Here is an 18,467-nt window from a genome sequence, read left to right as displayed (position 1 = left end):
TTATAATAGGTAGTTCACAATAATACCCTTCACCCTTCATTAGAGACCTATTAACGAAATGGAGTCATTCATCAAGCATTGTTATTATCCATCCCTTTTAGATCGTCTACTACAATCAAATTAAAGTAGACAACATATTTAATAAAATTGGATTTTATGATGAGCATAGGGATTATTTTACAGGAAATTTTGTTTGCTTTAATTTTGTATAGATGCCTACATACGCTGAGTTGTTTAATCATTAACAATCAATCATTACAATGCAATAATCCTTATATGTCCTCAGAAAAAAAACATCAGTCTAATCCAATAATCAGTCAAAATATATAGTGCAGTTAAATAATAAATTAATAAATCTGCACCCGTCGAATAAATTTAATTAAATATTTACACGTTATTCTCATTTAAACAATTCAATGAAAAAAATACTCTCGACCCGCATTTTAAGCAGCAGCACTAGCGCGCATCGGTCTCCTAGCAACTAAAGCGTCGTACGCATGTTTTTCAGTCACCATTGGCATAGAGTAAATTTACTCTATGCCATTGGCTAGTAGCGGAAAAAACACATAAGTATATGTATTTAAATTTTCCGCATTCTGCTAGTAATTTATGCATCTAAACGATTGATAATGCAGTGTATGGTCTCATTTTTGAAAACAACGTTGGCTTCCACTCCAAATATAGGGTTTCTGGAGCGTTTAAATATCTCCGGAATGCGTGGGTCGATCGGACTGAAATGTAATGAGATTAAATGGGACATTAGTCACATCGACTGGTAAAAAATAGGGTCCAAATCGGTCAAGTAGTTTTTCAGTTATCGCAAAGAAACCATTTTTAAAGCGGTGGGGTTGCGTCAGGGGTTGCGTTGGTCCACTCCACAGTGTAACTGATCTGAACCATTCGATCACAACTATAATCCAATTGAGGCAGTTTATTTTGGATTTAGCATTGTTGATAGTTTGGCCTGCAAAAATTATAAAGTGATTGCAACATTTTTTCCTGGAATCTTTCATTATCTTATTATTTGTACAATACATGCTATAAAACGTCTATTGGCCTTTTTTTTTAAAAAAAAAATGTTCCTTTATTTCCGTGCAAGTTGGAAGATAAATATCGTTCGTTAGACTACTTCCTCTAACTAAACGATCTAGTTCGGTCGACTTTGCCATACGTCCGTCGACGGTAGGGCGACGAACAGTGTGTACAATGGGCAGAGACGTAATCAAAGCGAGCTTATTACTCGCGCTTACTGGGAATACACAATACACAGTAAAAAATCTATTATTTACCGCCCAAAAAACGGCTTATTGTTACACGAAGAACATATCTTCGCACCTATGAATCAAACCAACAAGCGTTCGGACCTTAATAAATTGTGCCATAAGCGTAGAATGCAATAACATATCTCTAAACATCATACATTTCAAGGAATAATAGATACCTAAATAAGTTCAAGCAAACACTAAACATTTGGCAACGCTGGGATTTCTGCAATGATATTTATAAACTTCTAAACAAGTAGTTGCCTTGAAATAGCCCCTAAAGGTGGGTTCATAGCTCTCCGTTCATCCGTTGCGTTGATTCGTCAAACGGATAATACATTTTGTTAAGGTTCATAGCAATCCGTCCACATTGTACATTTGCAACATATAACCATAACCTAAATTTTATTTTGTACTATACCCTCCGTGATTTTCAGTATTGAAAAATGGTACGAAAGTATAAGAACACGTTGCTATCTGATTATTACCCTGAAGAACGAATAGGTGAACACTGTTAACGTACCAAACATAACCTCACTCTTGTTAAAAACGGACCAACGGAAACGTAAATGTTCAACTTCAACCAACTTTTCCGTCGTAAACGGACGACGTACGATTTAAAAATTTGCTGTCTTCTGATTGGTTAACGGACAAACGGAAACGTATGAACGGAGAGCTATGAACCCACCTTAGGCGTAGCGTACGCCAATAAAATTGAGAAAAAGCAGTAAAATTTGTTAGGCAACACACAATACATATGCAACACTATTCTCTATGCCGTTGAATCTCTTATTATGGTTACTCTTTGCTACAACTAAATTTCCGGGCTTTCACAATCTTAATAATTACGATCATTATTAAACAAACTTTTCACAATTTCAGTGTTTTATTTAACGTTCCTTCCCTAACTGTGCTTCTGGTGAAAGCGTTGTCTACAACTAACGTAAAGGGGCCCTGCCTTAGATGTTTTATCACGTGCCACTTTTCAAATTTAAGCGGGATCTTGTTTAGTTTTGGAGGGAATAGCAAATACTTTAATATAATAATACAGGAAACTCACATTGACAACCTGTCGCAAGTGACTGCAGCGCCACCGTGCGGTAGGGTGTGTTCACAATCAAATGTCATATTTGATTTGAAATTTTTGCAACTTTTGATTTGGCTTTTTGGAGAGAAAAAGTCGTAAAACAGCATGTCTGGTGGGGTCTGTGCTGTGTATGGTTGTTGCAATGCCACTGTGAAAAATTGTTCAAAAGCATTCTTTCGATTTCCTTTAAATACAGAAGTGTAAGTAACTTTATTGTATATACCCAAATTGGAAGTTTTATATTTTTCCACAAATTTCTATGAAGTTTTATGTTATGTAGGGCCTAGCTTATACTATTGTTTTCATTTTAGGTGCAAGCAGTGGGTGGTCAACTGCAAAAGAAGCGACTTGGATGCTATTTTTAAGAAAGGAGGTGTGAAATGTTTAAACAGAAGCTATAGAGTGTGTTCTGATCATTTTGTTGAAAGTCATTTCAGAAATACACGATTGTTTAGTCAAGGGTGAGATTTACATAAGTGTAGGTCTGAATTTATTTACTCATTAGTGTATTTGTTTGGAATAGGTTTTACAATTACACTTTTACGGAGAATAAGATATTCTTGGAAGGGTGTCATTCCAAGTATAAAGTTGCACGGGGTTCAATTAAAGACAAGAAAAGGTCCTTTCAAACGTAAGTTACCTCAAAATGAAAACCTCGAGGCAGATGTTATGGAAGACCGTATACCACAAACTGTAGCTGAATACCATTCTGAGCCCAAGAAAAGAAAAGGAAACATGTGCGATTCCCCGAATACTGTTGCAAAAAAGTTACGTTTGTTGCAAAAATATAAAAGCAGATATACTCAAACTATTGCAAATTTAAAACAGCAAGTCTTAACTCTTCAAAAACAGAATGAAGAACTGAAATCCGAACTTAAGAAGTTAAGACCTAGTAATTCTATAATGACCCCATTGGACAATGTTGAATGTAAACCAAGAGGTCGTAGATACTCAGAATTGCAGAAGAATTTTGCTCTAGCACTTCATTATTGTTCAGCAAAGTGTTACCGATTGTACAAACTTTTTAAGAACACAAAGGAAAGACTTTTAAAAACATAAACAGGTTGTTTACAAAATATATAAGCTCTTAAGGCAAAATAAAGATTTAACAATAAAAGTTAGCTGAGAGACTTCCTTTAGTAGTTTATTATATGAAACCTCTAGTATTCGCATGGTTTTCGTATTATCTTCATTATTCACTTCCTCCAAATAAACTTACCCCACCTTACCTTATTAGAAACCTGAAAAGGCAAAGAAATTATCTACCAAGGTACCATTACAGAAATGAGCAGATGAATATTAACTCGCTTTTTTAGGGTATGTATTATTTTTTACAGATTATTTTGCAAAATTCTTATGGATAAACTGATAATATGATGGTATTTGATAATATCATACCCCTATGATGTTAAATACTCTTGGGAATATAAATAATTCTCTTCTTATTTTTTCGTCATTGCACACCGCGCCGTAAAGATGGCGCTCATTCACGTGTCACACGTACGCAAATGCAAATAGTAGCGAGTTTCCTGTATTAATATATTAAGGTATTTGGGAATAGTCATTCGGGTGGCCATTTTTAAACGTTACCGGGTTGGTTTTATTTCCGTGTTCTTGTAGTGTGAAGTTAGTGTAGAACCTGGGGGTTAAGTACACTACACTAGGTATTGAAAATTAAGTACTTGATAAATCCAATGCTATAACATTTTCGAAAAAATTTCGTCACCTTAATATGCCTCTTTCTACATTCCGTAGGTATCTACATGGACAGTTCCTTATTACCGGGTGCATAGCTACCGCCAGTTGGATTTCATCCCGGGACTTTAAACACGGGCGCTAGTTACAACAAGCCAGCTGTTTTTGTACAAAATAAATAAGTGGACAACGTCCTGCGAAAAAAATCCCTCTGATGCTGACCACAGTAAAGAATACTCTTGCTAGTGTCTCTAGACTGCGATAAGATCTTGAATAAAACAAATAAATATGCAGCTGGTAAACAAACCGGAAAGGCTTTACGGGTACTCATGAAAATGTAACATTAGGATGTGATTTCTTAATCGACATGTATTTCCTAATTGTCCTTTACCATCTACTGATAACAGGAATTAACTGTGAAGTTCCTGGAGAAAACGCTTCTTTTGATCCTTTAGGTCCCTTAGTCCAATGTTCATTTTTATCATGGGAGTTCATCGACTGTGAGGAACCTGTCGACCATAAGGGAAATAAAACTGCTAAAGACGAATTGGGTTACGGGTGCATTAAGTTTGGTGGAATGTGGTACGATGATGTAGAAAGAACAAAAGTGCCTTGTACAGTTTTAGATAAAATAGAGTGTTATGGTAATAAAACATTTCTTAAAGAAGGTGTAGCGTGCATTAAATACTCTCAACAATTTTTCGCTACTACTTTACTGTATAGCATTTTGTTAGGTTTCCTTGGAATGGACCGTTTTTGTTTAGGTCAAACGGGTACAGCAGTAGGAAAACTTCTAACTTTAGGAGGATTAGGTATTTGGTGGATTGTTGATATTGTTTTACTTATTACTAATAATTTAACACCCGAAGATGGCAGCAATTGGAATATTTATGTTTGATTAATCTTACAATTGATGCTTGAAGTTCTGTTTATATATCCAATTATGTGCGATAATAAAAACTCTACTTTTGATCACCGTATTTTTTTAATTTCATCACAAAAATGTGCTCTTGCTGTATATAACAGAAAATCAAATTAAAAATACCATCAAGATTTTATGATTTAATTAGTTTTTGCCACATAAAATACAAAAGTAAACCTATATTTAAGCTGAATTTGAATTTGGCCCACGTTTACGACCAAAAGTGGCAACAACATTGATGAACCTTCTGTTGTACTGAATTCGTCTTTTAGCTCTTCCTGTCTTCTTCTTTTTCTTTTCCTGTTTCTCTACTTTGGGTGTTTGCCCCTTTACTTTACCTGTACACAAAAAGCATTAGTACATATACACAAAACATACTGAAAATAAAATGTTCGTAACCTCCTACAGTAGCTAACTTTAGACGTTATCTACCTCAAACAGTCCAATTTTAGTCTAGCAAGCCTTAAGGAAGACCTTTCGTTAAAAACACAAAAAGGCCTGCTGTAACTTGCCCCTCATATTGAATTTAAAAAAATGCAAATACCTGCACGAGCCAATGATCCGTGAACTTTACCACCGAGAAGACCAACGTTCAATTCAATGTCTGCAGCTTCGTACAGTGATACAAGAGCATCTTCGCTAATAGGATTTCCTTGCGAATATAACTTAATATCCTCCGGAGTTAGTTCCTCTAGTGCTGCGATCCTATTCTGTAACCACAATTTTGTATAAACTGGTCTACCGTCATTGCACTAACCTTAATCTGGGCAAACGTTTCCGTGCCCTGGCATTCCAGGACATGTACTGACTGACCACGAATATGCAACTGCATTTTGAGTTATCCTGAAAATAATTGCAATTATTACACCATATTTTGACAGAAAACACGTGTTGCAGAAAGTAACATACTTTTGAACAATTTCAATTTAAATATCTTAACAGATACTAAAAAATCATATAATGCGAACACTAATACTAATTTCTAACCAGTAAAATCAAAAATATGGATTAAAGAAACCAATTATTACCTCCTTTTGGATCTGGAGATTTGACAGAGGAATTTTTCCACCGGATTTACTTCGCAGTATGTCCAACTTAAAGAAAAATTAGAGGTGCGCTAAGGCGGGAATTTTAAACTGGAAATCGGTTATCAAAACAGGTTGATTCATTCAAAAGGGAATTAAAACTGCTATGTTCTAGTTCAAATATTTAAGTTACATGAAAAGTAATGGATTGGGGGGTACAACAAAAAAATTAAAAAATTCAAAACTGATTTTTATTCATTTCTTTACGCTAAATTAATTTAGGTAATTCAAATTTGCCAAATCCGCCCCAATTTTTAGTCCAATTGTTTAAGATAAAATACGGCGATACGACCGTATAATTTTGCTAAAAGCCCCGAGTTGCACAAAAATGTGGATATGATTTAAGTTCTATTTCAAATATGTGCTGTTGGTTGCTTATTATTTCTAAAGAGAGACAGAGGCGTAACCTTTGATTATTATATAATCAAAGGACGTAACTATCATTGAGGCATTGTACTATAGGGTATGTAAAACAACAAAAGTCATGGCTATTGCTACTAATAACAGAAATGTTGAAATTTATTTTTAAACTTGCGGGTATACCAAAAGCTTAATAAAACATGTAAAAACAGTTTTGTATGCGCCTTTTAATTTTGAACAACTTTAAACGCTTTTTTTTGTAAAATGTACAGGGGAGCAGGATATTGCATAAAACTAATTTCCCATGTTAAATCCCTAGGTTCCTACTTACCGTGCACCACCCGGTATAATATAGTCTGTCAAGAATTTGGCATATTTTTTTCTTGCAAAAAGAATGGAGAATGGAGGGTAAGAGAGAAAGAAGTACCTTCTGTCTGGCACTCTGGTATAATATGGAACCTTGATCTATCATTTCATTCTTGCAAAATTGTTTACACACATTTGGTTTACAATTGTACTGAAGATATAGGTCAGATAAGGTTTGGAAGGTTAAACAAAAACAATCCCTAAGCAATAATTTCACACGTTGTCGATATGTCGATGACGTTATCGAACAGGGCTGCGCATCTTTCAAGTGGCCCTGGTCACTTTAAAAAAACTACAACTTCGAGAGCCGCATTATAACATCTTTATATGCAACTTTATCAGTGATATTGTGCATTTCGGGAAATTAATACATTTTAGCGGCCCGCCAACGGAACGCAAAACATTAGGTCGCGTGCCACATGCAGCCTATTATACATACAAAGTACCCACTCAAACGTTTTTTTATGGTATTTTGTTATCCAAGAAGTCAGGCATTGTAAAAAAACTAAGAAATTGGAAATATTACTTTGTTTCAACATAGCAAACATGGAATTATTGTAATACAAAAGTACTAATATACTTTGCTGTTATGATGACAAGTTCAATTTTTCGAAATTACAAAATCCTGCTGATTTTTATACACAAATACAAGATTAACAGTAAAATTCCCCTAATATACACAGCAAGTACGATTCAGGTACTCTTAAAAAGTGTATTATTTCAATTGAGAGCAGTTTCCAGTGCAAAAAATTAAAATCTTTGCTGAAAGTTTTGCTGCTGTTGCTGATTGGTATTACTGTACATCATCTGTTGCTGGTGAAACTCTTGTTGAGAAGTAATTGGAACGACTTGTGTATTAACTTGTCCAGGATGCGGCCCCACCAACCTGGGCCTTTTGGATGGATTTCCGTGATTATCATTATTGTTGGGTTGAGCTTGTTGCTGTTGTTGCTGGGGCTGTTGCTGTTGCTGAGCTTGTTGCTGTTGTGGTTGGGCTTGGCGTTTATTTTCCGTTTTTTCTTCCTGATCATCATCTGTTAAAAACTCCCTTTTTGGATATGGAATAGGGCAGCCTGTAATAAAATTCCCTTAACGACAATATTGATACCTTCCAGATTTACCAGCAAAAACATCTTGAGTGGGCAAAGGATCCTCTGTAAAATATGCATCCTGCATAGCCTGCTCAGATGTTATTCGTTTATTAGGATCCATCAGTAATAAACGTTGCAACAAATGGAATGCCTTGCTATCTGGCTTTATCTTATGTCGATCCATATATTTGATTAGTGAGCAGCTTGCGTAACTGAAATGAATTTGATCAATTTACATCTGCTTTGTGCCCGGAATCATACTTAGATTTTTTAAAGTCTTTCAACAATGTCGGATGTTCCGGCATTTTTCTGATATCCTCCCAATCTTTCTCGTGCGGAAATCCCATTACATTGAAAATCCGATCTAATTGGTCGTGATGATAAGGATTGCTAGTTTTAATGTCCTCTTGCCTGCAATGGAAAATGGGCTCTGAAGTCAGTAATTCTGCAAAGATGCATCCAATTGCCCAAATATCTAAAAAGATCGATATCAATTGCTATGAATTATTGTGCATATAGGGTAAGTTTGATTTAAAGTTTAGCTTATGAATAACACCTTTTACTCAATGGTTGTTTTTTTTTCAATAAGAAAAATCAATAAAATCCTTTTCTCAAAAAAAACCAAAAAGCCCATTATAAGCTTGGAAAAAAATCATAGACAATGCCATTGGATTCCGACAATTTCCGTACCTTGAACCACTCATTGCGCAGTATTCGAAGCGTACACACTCAACATTTTTTTTAACCTATGGAAGTCAAATGTGCTAAAAAAATAAAACATAATAATATAATTAAAAATTTTATAGCAGAAGAATTAAAAAAGAATATGAAAAAAAAAGGTAGATATTTCTCCAATTGGGTCTACATGTTTTTAGAGTAAATTGTAACAAACCACTGATTCAAGTATTGCAAAACTTTCACAAAATAAGGAAGCAAAATAAGAGCAACGTATAAGAGCTTACCTTATTAGTGCAAGTCACTATTTAAAAGTTTCAATATCTCTCGAGAACTGAAATGTTGCTTTTTCTATATGAATTCATAACATACAGGGTGTTCTCAAATATAATATAATACGCAAGAGGCTTTTTCTTTGACTTATTTTAAGGCTAAATTTTCATAATAAACATAGGTCCGTCAACCCTTCGCTACTGATCTACAGGGTGTTAACATTTCAAGAATTCTTTATATCTCCCGCAGTTTATGAGATATTTTGTTCAAATATGACTTGTAAGGGATTGGCCATGTCAATGATAGTGGGAATCTACAGGGTGTTGTTTTTTCAGGGGTCATGTTTCATTTTCTACCCTTGACCTTTTTCTCGGTGCGGTGTGGTAGATTGTAAAATCAGAATGATTTTCTGGTTTATTTGGAAACTGTTTGGTCTCTTGTAATTTTTTCCTATTTACCATCGTTATCTAGAAAAAAAATCAATTTAGCTAAATGAAAGTAAAGGTTTTTAAAATGACCCCCGAGGCCCTGACTTTATTTGCATAATCTCTTGTTTTTATTAGTTTTGACAGTTGTCATTTGAAATTGTATCTTGTGTTTGCATAATGAGATTTAAAGGTTGTGAAATTATAATAACACCCTGTACATCCGTAACGAAGCGCTTGCGGACCTATGTTTAAATGAACTTTTAGTCATAAAAACCAAAGAATTAGCCCCTCCCATATTTACATCATATTTAGGAATACCCTGTATACCTAGTATAAACAACTGCGGTCGGAAGAAGACTTTTGCAGACACTAGGACACGGACATTGGACCTCAAGACAGTAGACCGCAAAGGGAATAGACCGCAGACATTTGGACATTTTGTCCAAAAAATGGGCAAATTTGTTTGGTTGAGATTCCTCTTACTAACACTTTCTGTAAGGGGCTAACACAAATGATATTTTAAAGATGAAAGCTTAGTTCTATAGCAACCATTGAGAATACATATTTTACTTAGACCATATAGTACATGGACTGCTAATTGGAACTAAAATATAGTCAAGGACATCGCCTGGGCATGTGAGTTTCAGGGTAAACGAGTCTGTCCGAAGTTGTCCGATTAGGCACGATTTGAGATTGTCAACCTATAAATTTACAAACGTCAATTAATTAATCGCCTAGATATCCCAAAAAAAGCAAACTTATTCTTATTTGTGGACGTATAGCAAATAATGAAGAGTATTTAAAGCTTCTTGTACTACGTCGGTTACTATAAAGCTGCTCTTTAAGCGACCCTAGTGGTGTTTACACTTTAGTTTACCCTGAGATTCACATACCCACGACTACAGTGCCCTCTATCCGTGACCATCCATTTTGTATTGAAAGCATAGGGCGAATAGCAGTCCATGGTCTAAGATATTTTACTAAAAAAACAATTAACCCCCCTCGCCCCACTTTGACTTATATTTTGTTTGAACAACAATTTAAATCAAACAATTTTCATCCTGTAAGGTACCACAAACAAACCCATTGAAATGAATGAACAAAATTAATCGAAATTAACTTTAAAAAATGTGCTAAAAAATGACTATCAAATTCTTGCTATTTAATTATCTACCTACTTATACCTACATTTGTGACTTTTCAAGGACCAAATGATCATAAACCTCTTTGCAATAGTTCTGTACAATAGATCATGCCGTGTGTTACATAATTTTTTAATGCATATTAACTTTTTTGTAAAGATAATCATTAACATGAACAATACCATATGCTTAGTAACGCACTAAAGTTTAATATACTGTAACAAAATTGCTTCCTATTTAGTTAGCACAGGAAACAGCTGCATCTGCCTGTCACAATTCGAAATGTTAAACATATTTCGATACTATTCCATAGCTCTTCATGGCATTAGAAAACATCGTGTAGTTCCTGATATTATCGACATCATACCATCCGATTTGGCTGAAGTTGTTTACCCAAACGATGTTAGAGTTGAAATAGCAACGGAATTAAAACCGATCCAAGTAAAAGAACCGCCAATCATTCGATGGGCTGCACATCCCAATTTGTTTTATACAATATCCCTGACCGATCCCGATGCCCCATCAAACAGAAATCCGATCTTACGTGAATGGCACCATTGGTTAGTGGGCAATATACCTGGGGATGCAATCGAAAAAGGAGAAACTCTGACCGAATACATTGGAGCCGGTCCACCGAGAGGGAGCGGATTGCATCGATATGTCTTTTTGGTATTTCAACAAAAAGACAGGATCCAGTTTGAAGAACAACGTTTAACGAATGATTCTGTTAAGAACAGAGGGAAATTTTCCATACGAAAATTTGCACAAAAATATAATCTCGGAAATCCCATAGCCGCAAATTTCTTCCACGCTCAATGGGACGATTACGTACCTATTTTATATACACAACTCAAAATGGCTGCAGATTCACCGTAAACATAAAATTTGTTTGTGAAATAAATTCCTTAACTTACCAATAGCCTTTGTATAATGCCTAGCACCCAACAGCAACTCGGGAGCTCTGTACCAAAATGTAACAACCACAGGATCTAAATCAGCTAACGGCTTTAATGGTGCATTAAATAATCTTGCGAAGCCCATATCCGCAATTTTAACACGCCCTCTTTCTGGTCCTTCGCCCATTACCAAGATATTGGCAGGTTTCAAATCTCTATGTAAAACCCAATTTGAATGTAAGTAATGAATTCCATCCAATATTTGATACAAAAGCGACTTAACCATCCCCTTGGGTACCATCACGGGCTTCTTATTTGCCTTGGCTGCTCTATGAAATTTGATAATATGCCACAAATCGTGCTCGGCGAAATCAAACAACAGCCAAACCTTCCGATCATTATGTGATAAAAACACACGTATCAAATTGATTACATTTGAATGTTTCAATTCGCGAAGTAACTGCAAAACAAAAATTCAGCATGTAAACTTCTTGGTCGACACTTACCGCAATTTCTCGACATGCTGACATGGATAGACCTGTCCCTTCGATCTGTTTTAAAGCATAATCTCGGTTATCCGAGCCGTCTTTCCGTCTTCCCTTATAAACGTGCCCATAAGTGCCTCTACCAACTTTACATCCCTCATATTCAAACAAATCTTCCACTTTAACTCGCTCGTTTTGTGTTTTCACTTTAAATTCGTAATCCATCATGAGTGCGCTCATAGTATGCATATAACCGGTTGAGGAGGATTTCTGCAATAGAAATCCACAACGCCTACTTCACATTTTGCAAATCCTTTTCGGAATTTAGTGATTAATTAAACGTGTTTCTATTCTACTCATAAAAGTAAACAGTTAAAAAAAAGTAAACAAACCGCCATTTAAGTTAGCATCAAGTACCAACAACAACGAACTTGAAAAAAGAAAATATAAAGATTTTAACAAAATTAGATAAACTTCCGTAAATTAATTAATCTATCTATCACCTACAATTTGTTGGGATCTATCGGGAACGATTATTATTACAACTTTATTCGGTTTTTGTCCAACAATAGAGTATATTTTAAAAATCAATCTTGATTCCCTGCTAACCAAATATCCCCAAACATATACAGGATATTGCAACTACGATAGTTTCACCGCGCCTACATAGTCCAACAATTGGGGGCGAGAGAGGACCAAAACGAACACTTCTGAACAAACGGCTGTAGATGTAAAATGAACCATTTAGGAGCTACGCCTCCAAAAGTCCCAAAATGCAAAATAGTCCGTTTTCTTTAATTTTTTTCTCAAAATCCATAGCAGTCTAGAGCTTGCGACTTTATTCATGTTTTGGATATTATGTCCCTTCTGATTTTGTACAAATATTTTAAAAAATTCCTAATCTAAGTGGTGCAGCCGTGATCGAAGGATTTGCACGTCAATAGAAGTGTAAGGAATTTTAGAAACATTTTTGAAAAGTCAAATAGGACATAATATTTACACCCTGATGTATATAGATAGGCGAACAAGGAGGTTTGTCCTTAGACCATATAGTACATGGACTGCTAATTGTAACTAAAATATGGTCAAGGACATCGCCTGGGTATGTGCGTTTCAGGGTAAACGAGTCTGTCCGAAATTGTCCGTTGAGACACGATTTGAGGCTGTCAACCTATAAATTCACAAACGTCAATTAATTAATAGTGTAGATATGGCAAAAAAAGCAAACCTATTCTTATTTGTGGACGTATAGAAGATAATCAGGAGTATTTAAAGCTTCCCGTACTACGCCGTTACCATAAAAGTTACTATTTACGCGATCCGAGTCGTGTTCATAGGGCATTAGTTTACCCTGAGATTCACATACCCACGACTACAGTGCCCTCTATCCGTGACCACCTATTTTGTATTGAAAGCATAGGGCGATAGCAGTCCATGTACTATATGGTCTAAGGGTTTGTCTCAAAAAGTACCTCGAAAACTGACGGAATGAGTAGTACTTTACGATAAAAAATCAGTATAGATAGTAAATATATAGATTTAAATGATACTACCTTCCTATACTTGCTTATACAAGTCGGTGAATCGTGTGATCCCTGAAGTTACCCAACAGCTGTAGAATGACCATTGAACTATATAAATTAATTATATTTTTAGTAGGTATGATTTTTATCTTTCCTGCTTAAAGCTCTTCTCTCTTCCAAATAAGCCGGTCGGTGTGGCGCAGTACAGTTAAAGCTGAACTGTGGTGCTAAGGGTCCCTGGTTCGAATCCGGATTTCGGCATGTAAATGTATATTGGGTTGGGTTGGTAGAGCAGCTTTGGCTGAAACCGCGCCCACTCAAAAATAAAGGTAAACATTATAGGTTATTCTAGCAGGTTTTAAGTGAAATTGTACTAATTTGAAAGTGAATTGAATGTATCCTGCCCTTTTTAGGATTTGAAAATGTAACCCCTACATCCTATTCTACCTGAAACGCATTTTTCTTAAGAACTCGAGGCTGTCTTGAATTATAGTTACAAACAACAAGTCAGTACATAGGTATACTACATACATCAAACGAATCGGGAATTTCCACACATTAAAATAAATCGATCAAAATTTATATAAATGTAACTTCTCGGATACCTAAGGCCAAGTAATCAACACATAAACATAAATTAAACACGCAATTAACTTAATTTTCTAATTATAAATAGGTAGAGATCACAAATGGCGGATAAACAACAAAATAATTATACGCCTCTAATAATTATTTTTATTTCAAGCATATCACACTCGCTGCATTTGAAAATGGCACTTTAGTTAATTATTTTAATTAGCTAAATCATCAAATACTAAAACCTCGACTAAGACAATTGACGTTTAGCAGCACAATATCATCTTTTGTTTTCAAATAAATAAATGTTCACTCTTTTACCCTAAACATACATAGGAAGCCGTATAGTATACTATATGGTAGGTACATAATTTCATATTAATTAGAAAATTATAATTTTTTAATCAATGATTTGTCGTAACCTACCCCTACGGTTAGGCAACATACTTTTATCTCTGAAACAAAAATACGATACACCTTGTATACACTAATCGTGCTATTTTTTTATTTCGACCGTTCTGCGGAGGTGTAGAGGGATTTTCGACTCATTACTGCTTTCCATTTGAGTGCGTGAAGCTCTGATGCAGTTCGTTTGGAGCACTACGTTTTGCAAGTTCTTCATTTTGCACACATTTGAATTGATATTCACAGTACGTAAATACCCACAAAAGTGTTTCAAGTCTCAAACAAATAGGTGGTTGTCGTGTATTTTATGGGATTATCATTATTAATTATGGACCACAGCACACATTTAGAACGTCATTTTTTATTCCCCTTGATCCATACCAACCGACGAATGCAAAAGCGACTGTTACAGTGTTGTCAGACTTACAAATACATAATAATTCTCCCAGACGTAAAGTACAACATTATCACACATACATATCACTATAAGTAGTTATAAATTCATGCGAATTACGGGGCGTTTGATTCTTGTCGAGGGTTGTCTAGTTTCAGGTGGGACAGCGGTAGATGTGGATTCACTCTTGACCGGAGTAACAGGCCTACTTGATCGGTCATCGGGCTGATTGGTGTTTGGTAGAAGGTTGGGACTTTGGGAGATTCACCTACACTCAGTGGCGGGTGTTGTTGTTGGTCTGCCTGTAACTCAGAATTAGTGGGTTCTGGTAGTGGTAATGGTAATATAGGAATGGGTTCCGGGTTTTTTCTTGTTGAGTATTTGGTTGCATGTGGACCGTTTTGTCTTGAGAAACGCTTGGTTCAGAAACATTTGGTACATGCTCGTTCCTTGGCACCTGAGTCTTTCTTAATTGGTCGATATGGCGTTTTATGACGTACCCATCATCGAGTTCAATAAGATAATGTAGATTGCCTAATATTTGGACCACGGTTCCATATTTCCAAAGTGTAGATGAGCTGTAGTTTCGTGATTGTACTCGTTCTCCCAGACGTAATTTGGCTGTTACGATAGAGTCGTTTATTAAATTCTTGGTGGGATATCTCATTTTAAGCAAATCCAGTCTTGTGCATAAATTCCGATTTAAGAAGATTTCTGCCGGAGTCTTATCACTGCTGAGTAATGGCGTTGCTCTATAACGGAGTAGGATTTCATACAGTTTTTGATGTAAGGTTCCCTGATCTTCGTTCATGGCTTTTAGCTTTGTTTTCAAGATTTGGACAAATCGTTCGGCTTGCCCATTCGTAGCTGGATGACCCGGGGCAATGAAGCGTTGTTGAATACCATTCCTGTTGCAAAAATCTTTGAATTCCCTTGATTTAAAGATTGTTGCGTTATCTGAGACTAAAATTTGTGGTAAGCCGTTACGACTGAAGATTTCTTGAAGCATCATCACCGTTGAAGCTGATGTCGGCGCTGACTTCGACGGGATGATTTCTGGCCATTTCGAGTATGCATCAACGACAATGAAAAAATAGTTTCCTTGAAAGGGACCAGCAAAGTCCATGTGTATTCGTTGCCAATTTTCCTTAGGTGGTTCCCATTTGTGGAGAGGTACTTTTGGTGGGTTTGGCTTCACATCACAGCAAGCTTTACAGGATTTAACAAGGCATTCTATGTCGTGGTCGATTTTTTTCCAATAGCAATATCGACGTGCAAGAGCTTTCATCTTCACAATTCCCTGGTGGGTTGAATGTAATTCATTCAAAACGTACCTTTGCAGTGAGTTTGGGATCATTACCCGAGGACCTCGGAATATAACGTTATCGTGAAGACTGAATTCTGTCGTTGCTGTTTTATTGTGACTTAAATTCCGTTTTAATTCCTTTAGTCCTGGATCGTTGTCAGTTTCTAACTGTATAGTTCGAAAAGTAATAGGGTCGGAAATTAAATGAGACACGATAATATTAAAAACTTCAGAATCTTCATCTGTAGATTCAGGTTTGGGATTTGGTAATGGAGCTCTAGACAGATAATCTGCATTTGCATGGTCTTCCGATTTACGATGCTTAATTGTGTAATCGAAACTGCTTAAAAACATGGAGTATCTTATGAGGCGTGAAGCTGTAATGGTTGGGAGACAGTTGCTTGCCCCAAAAATGTGGCTTAGAGGTTTATTGTCAGTCACTAGTGTAAATTTTCGACCGTATATATATGTGTAGAATTTTTGAAATCCCCAATATATTGCGGTCGCTTCCTTGTCTAGTTGTGAGTAATTTTCTTCACTTTTGGTAAGTGCCCTCGATGCAAACGCAATAGGTCGTTCTTCTCCTTCATATATATGTGACAAAACTGCTGATAAGCCAACCGGACTAGCATCCGTTGCGAGGATTAACGGTAACTTTGGATCATACTTTATGAGTACTCGGTTACTAGAAATTTCCTGCTTGATTTTCAGAAATGCGGATTCACACGGAGCTGTCCATTTAAACGTTGTCCCGATTCTTAATAATTGATATAAGGGACGCATTATCCCAGCAATTTTTGGCATAAATTTCGAATAATATGAGACGCAGCCAATTAATGAACGGAGTTCTTGAACATTTTTGAGACGTGGGGCGTTTAATATTGCCTCCACCTTTTCTGGAGTTTTCTGGATTCCTTCTGCACTAACAATGTGACCAAGATATTTAATTTTCTTCGCAAATAAGGTGCACTTTGAAGGATTGAGATGCAAATTGAGACTGCGGAGACGATTTAAGCATTTTACGAGTCGATTATAGCATTCTTGTAGGGAGTTAGCGTGCACAACTATATCGTCAAAATAAGAGACAACACCCTCGAGACCTTGAAGAGCAGTATCAATGAATTTTTGAAATTCGTTGGGAGCCGTTTTAATTCCAAACGCGAGACGTTTCATTTTGTATGTACCGCGATGTGTGGAAATTGTTTGCAGCTTTTGACTTTCCTTGTCGACTAGCAGATGTTGATAGGCTTTATGTATATCGAGAATACAAAAGATTGCACTACCTCGGAGACTGTTTAAGACGTCGTCGATAAGAGGGATTGGATAACGAGCATTTTGTAAGTGCGGATTGATTGTCATTTTGTAATCAATACAGAGGCGTACATTTCCATCTGGTTTTGGAACGCAAACCAGTGGTGATCCCCATTCAGAGTAGTCTGTTTTTTCGATGAGCCCATTTTGTTCCATCAGATCTAACTCTGCTTCTACTTTTTCTTGCAGTGCATAGGGAATTTGTCTGGATTTCATAAAAAGTGGAGCCATATGATTGTCTTTGACACGGAGCGAGCAAGCAAAGTTGGGAACGCAACCCACTTTCTGTTCGAAAACATCATAGAAAGATTGCATGATTTCGTTCTTTAGTGTCTCAGAATTGGAGGTTGCAAGATGTGAGATTTTATTTGTGGGTGCATTTTTAATATCTACAATTCCTAGTCGTCGAAGCCATACACGTCCTACTATTGCTGCATAGGGGGCAGGAACTACGTACAATTCTTCGACTGATTTTGTGTTGCCGTATTCTATTGGTACTTGGATCACCCCCAAAGGAGCAAACGTTTGTTCCGTGTAAACTCGAAAAAGTACATTTGTGGTTTTCAGAGGAGACGGATATTGAAGTTTGTTAAAATCATGTTGATTAATTAAGGTGACTGGGCTTCCTGTGTCCACTTCAAAGTTTATGGTTACCGAACCTACTTTTATTGGGACCATGAATTTTTGCGAGTCTTCGGATAATTCAGTTTTGTTGATATTTATTACACGGTTTACGTTAAATTGAGGTTCAATAAATCTTAATTCGTCCGTTTCACTTTCGATTCTTTTAACGCGCACAGAGTCTCTATTTACTTTAGATTTTGATTGAGTTAGGGTCATAATGCACACTTTGGATACGTGTCCTATTTTATTACATGCAGAGCATTTTAATGATTCACGTTCGCGGAAACACTCCCGAGTTCTATGGTTGTCTTTACCACATTTTAAACAGAGTCTATCTAGTCCTAGGTCTTTATAATTTACATGTGAATGTGACTGTGTTGAGAAGTAGTCCTACGATTTAAACGAGCAAAAGTTTGATTGCTATGGGAGGTCCGAGACTTTCCTAATCTATTAGTTATTGGATGTGGCTTACTGACCTTGGTGTCCATTCGATTTATTGAGGCTGGTTCACCTGTTATTACTTTATTGCCAATCCTGGAGGCTTCGTGAGCGATTGCTGCT

The 18,467-nt window shown here is 36.2% G+C and overlaps 5 protein-coding genes across 7 annotated transcripts; 2 read left to right on the top strand and 3 right to left on the bottom strand.

The window, feature by feature from the left end:
• Positions 1–3,968: 3,968 nt before the first annotated feature.
• On the top strand, positions 3,969–5,020 carry LOC116164494 (TM2 domain-containing protein CG11103). Its single transcript, XM_031478681.1, has 2 exons — positions 3,969–4,013; positions 4,105–5,020. The coding sequence occupies exon 2, from the start codon at positions 4,412–4,414 to the stop codon at positions 4,940–4,942; it is 531 nt and encodes a 176-aa protein (XP_031334541.1). The 5' UTR covers positions 3,969–4,013; positions 4,105–4,411; the 3' UTR covers positions 4,943–5,020.
• A 73-nt stretch (positions 5,021–5,093) lies between these two features.
• On the bottom strand, positions 5,094–6,143 carry LOC116164495. Its single transcript, XM_031478682.1, has 4 exons — positions 5,995–6,143; positions 5,724–5,809; positions 5,511–5,676; positions 5,094–5,304 (listed from the first exon to the last, which is right to left on the bottom strand). The coding sequence occupies exons 2-4, from the start codon at positions 5,796–5,798 to the stop codon at positions 5,150–5,152; spliced, it is 396 nt and encodes a 131-aa protein (XP_031334542.1). The 5' UTR covers positions 5,799–5,809; positions 5,995–6,143; the 3' UTR covers positions 5,094–5,149.
• A 1,147-nt stretch (positions 6,144–7,290) lies between these two features.
• Positions 7,291–13,916, bottom strand: LOC116162735 (cyclin-dependent kinase 8). 3 transcript variants are annotated; one of them, XM_031476425.1, is made up of 6 exons: positions 13,321–13,916; positions 11,789–12,037; positions 11,301–11,742; positions 8,130–8,343; positions 7,899–8,080; positions 7,291–7,850 (listed from the first exon to the last, which is right to left on the bottom strand). In XM_031476425.1, exons 2-6 carry the CDS (start codon positions 12,014–12,016, stop codon positions 7,528–7,530), a joined length of 1,389 nt encoding a protein of 462 aa, XP_031332285.1. In that variant the 5' UTR covers positions 12,017–12,037; positions 13,321–13,916; the 3' UTR covers positions 7,291–7,527. The 3 variants fall into 3 exon arrangements, with proteins under 3 accessions (XP_031332285.1, XP_031332284.1, XP_031332282.1); XM_031476424.1 differs by lacking the exon at positions 13,321–13,916 and adding an exon at positions 12,275–12,853; XM_031476422.1 differs by lacking the exon at positions 13,321–13,916 and adding an exon at positions 12,160–12,257.
• On the top strand, positions 10,491–11,296 carry LOC116162736 (protein D2-like). Its single transcript, XM_031476426.1, has one exon. The coding sequence runs from the start codon at positions 10,669–10,671 to the stop codon at positions 11,260–11,262; it is 594 nt and encodes a 197-aa protein (XP_031332286.1). The 5' UTR covers positions 10,491–10,668; the 3' UTR covers positions 11,263–11,296.
• Positions 13,917–14,939: 1,023 nt separating the features above from the next.
• On the bottom strand, positions 14,940–18,122 carry LOC116164028 (uncharacterized protein K02A2.6-like). Its single transcript, XM_031478155.1, has one exon. It carries the CDS (start codon positions 18,120–18,122, stop codon positions 14,940–14,942), a length of 3,183 nt encoding a protein of 1,060 aa, XP_031334015.1.
• Between the last annotated feature and the right edge of the window lie 345 nt (positions 18,123–18,467).

The sequence above is a fragment of the Photinus pyralis genome, unplaced genomic scaffold (assembly GCF_008802855.1).
Source record: "Photinus pyralis isolate 1611_PpyrPB1 unplaced genomic scaffold, Ppyr1.3 Ppyr1.4_LG2, whole genome shotgun sequence".
In the NCBI taxonomy this organism is placed as follows: Eukaryota; Metazoa; Arthropoda; class Insecta; order Coleoptera; family Lampyridae; genus Photinus; species Photinus pyralis.
Note: the sequence above shows the minus strand (reverse complement) of the source record. Positions and strands in the feature narration are given on the sequence as shown.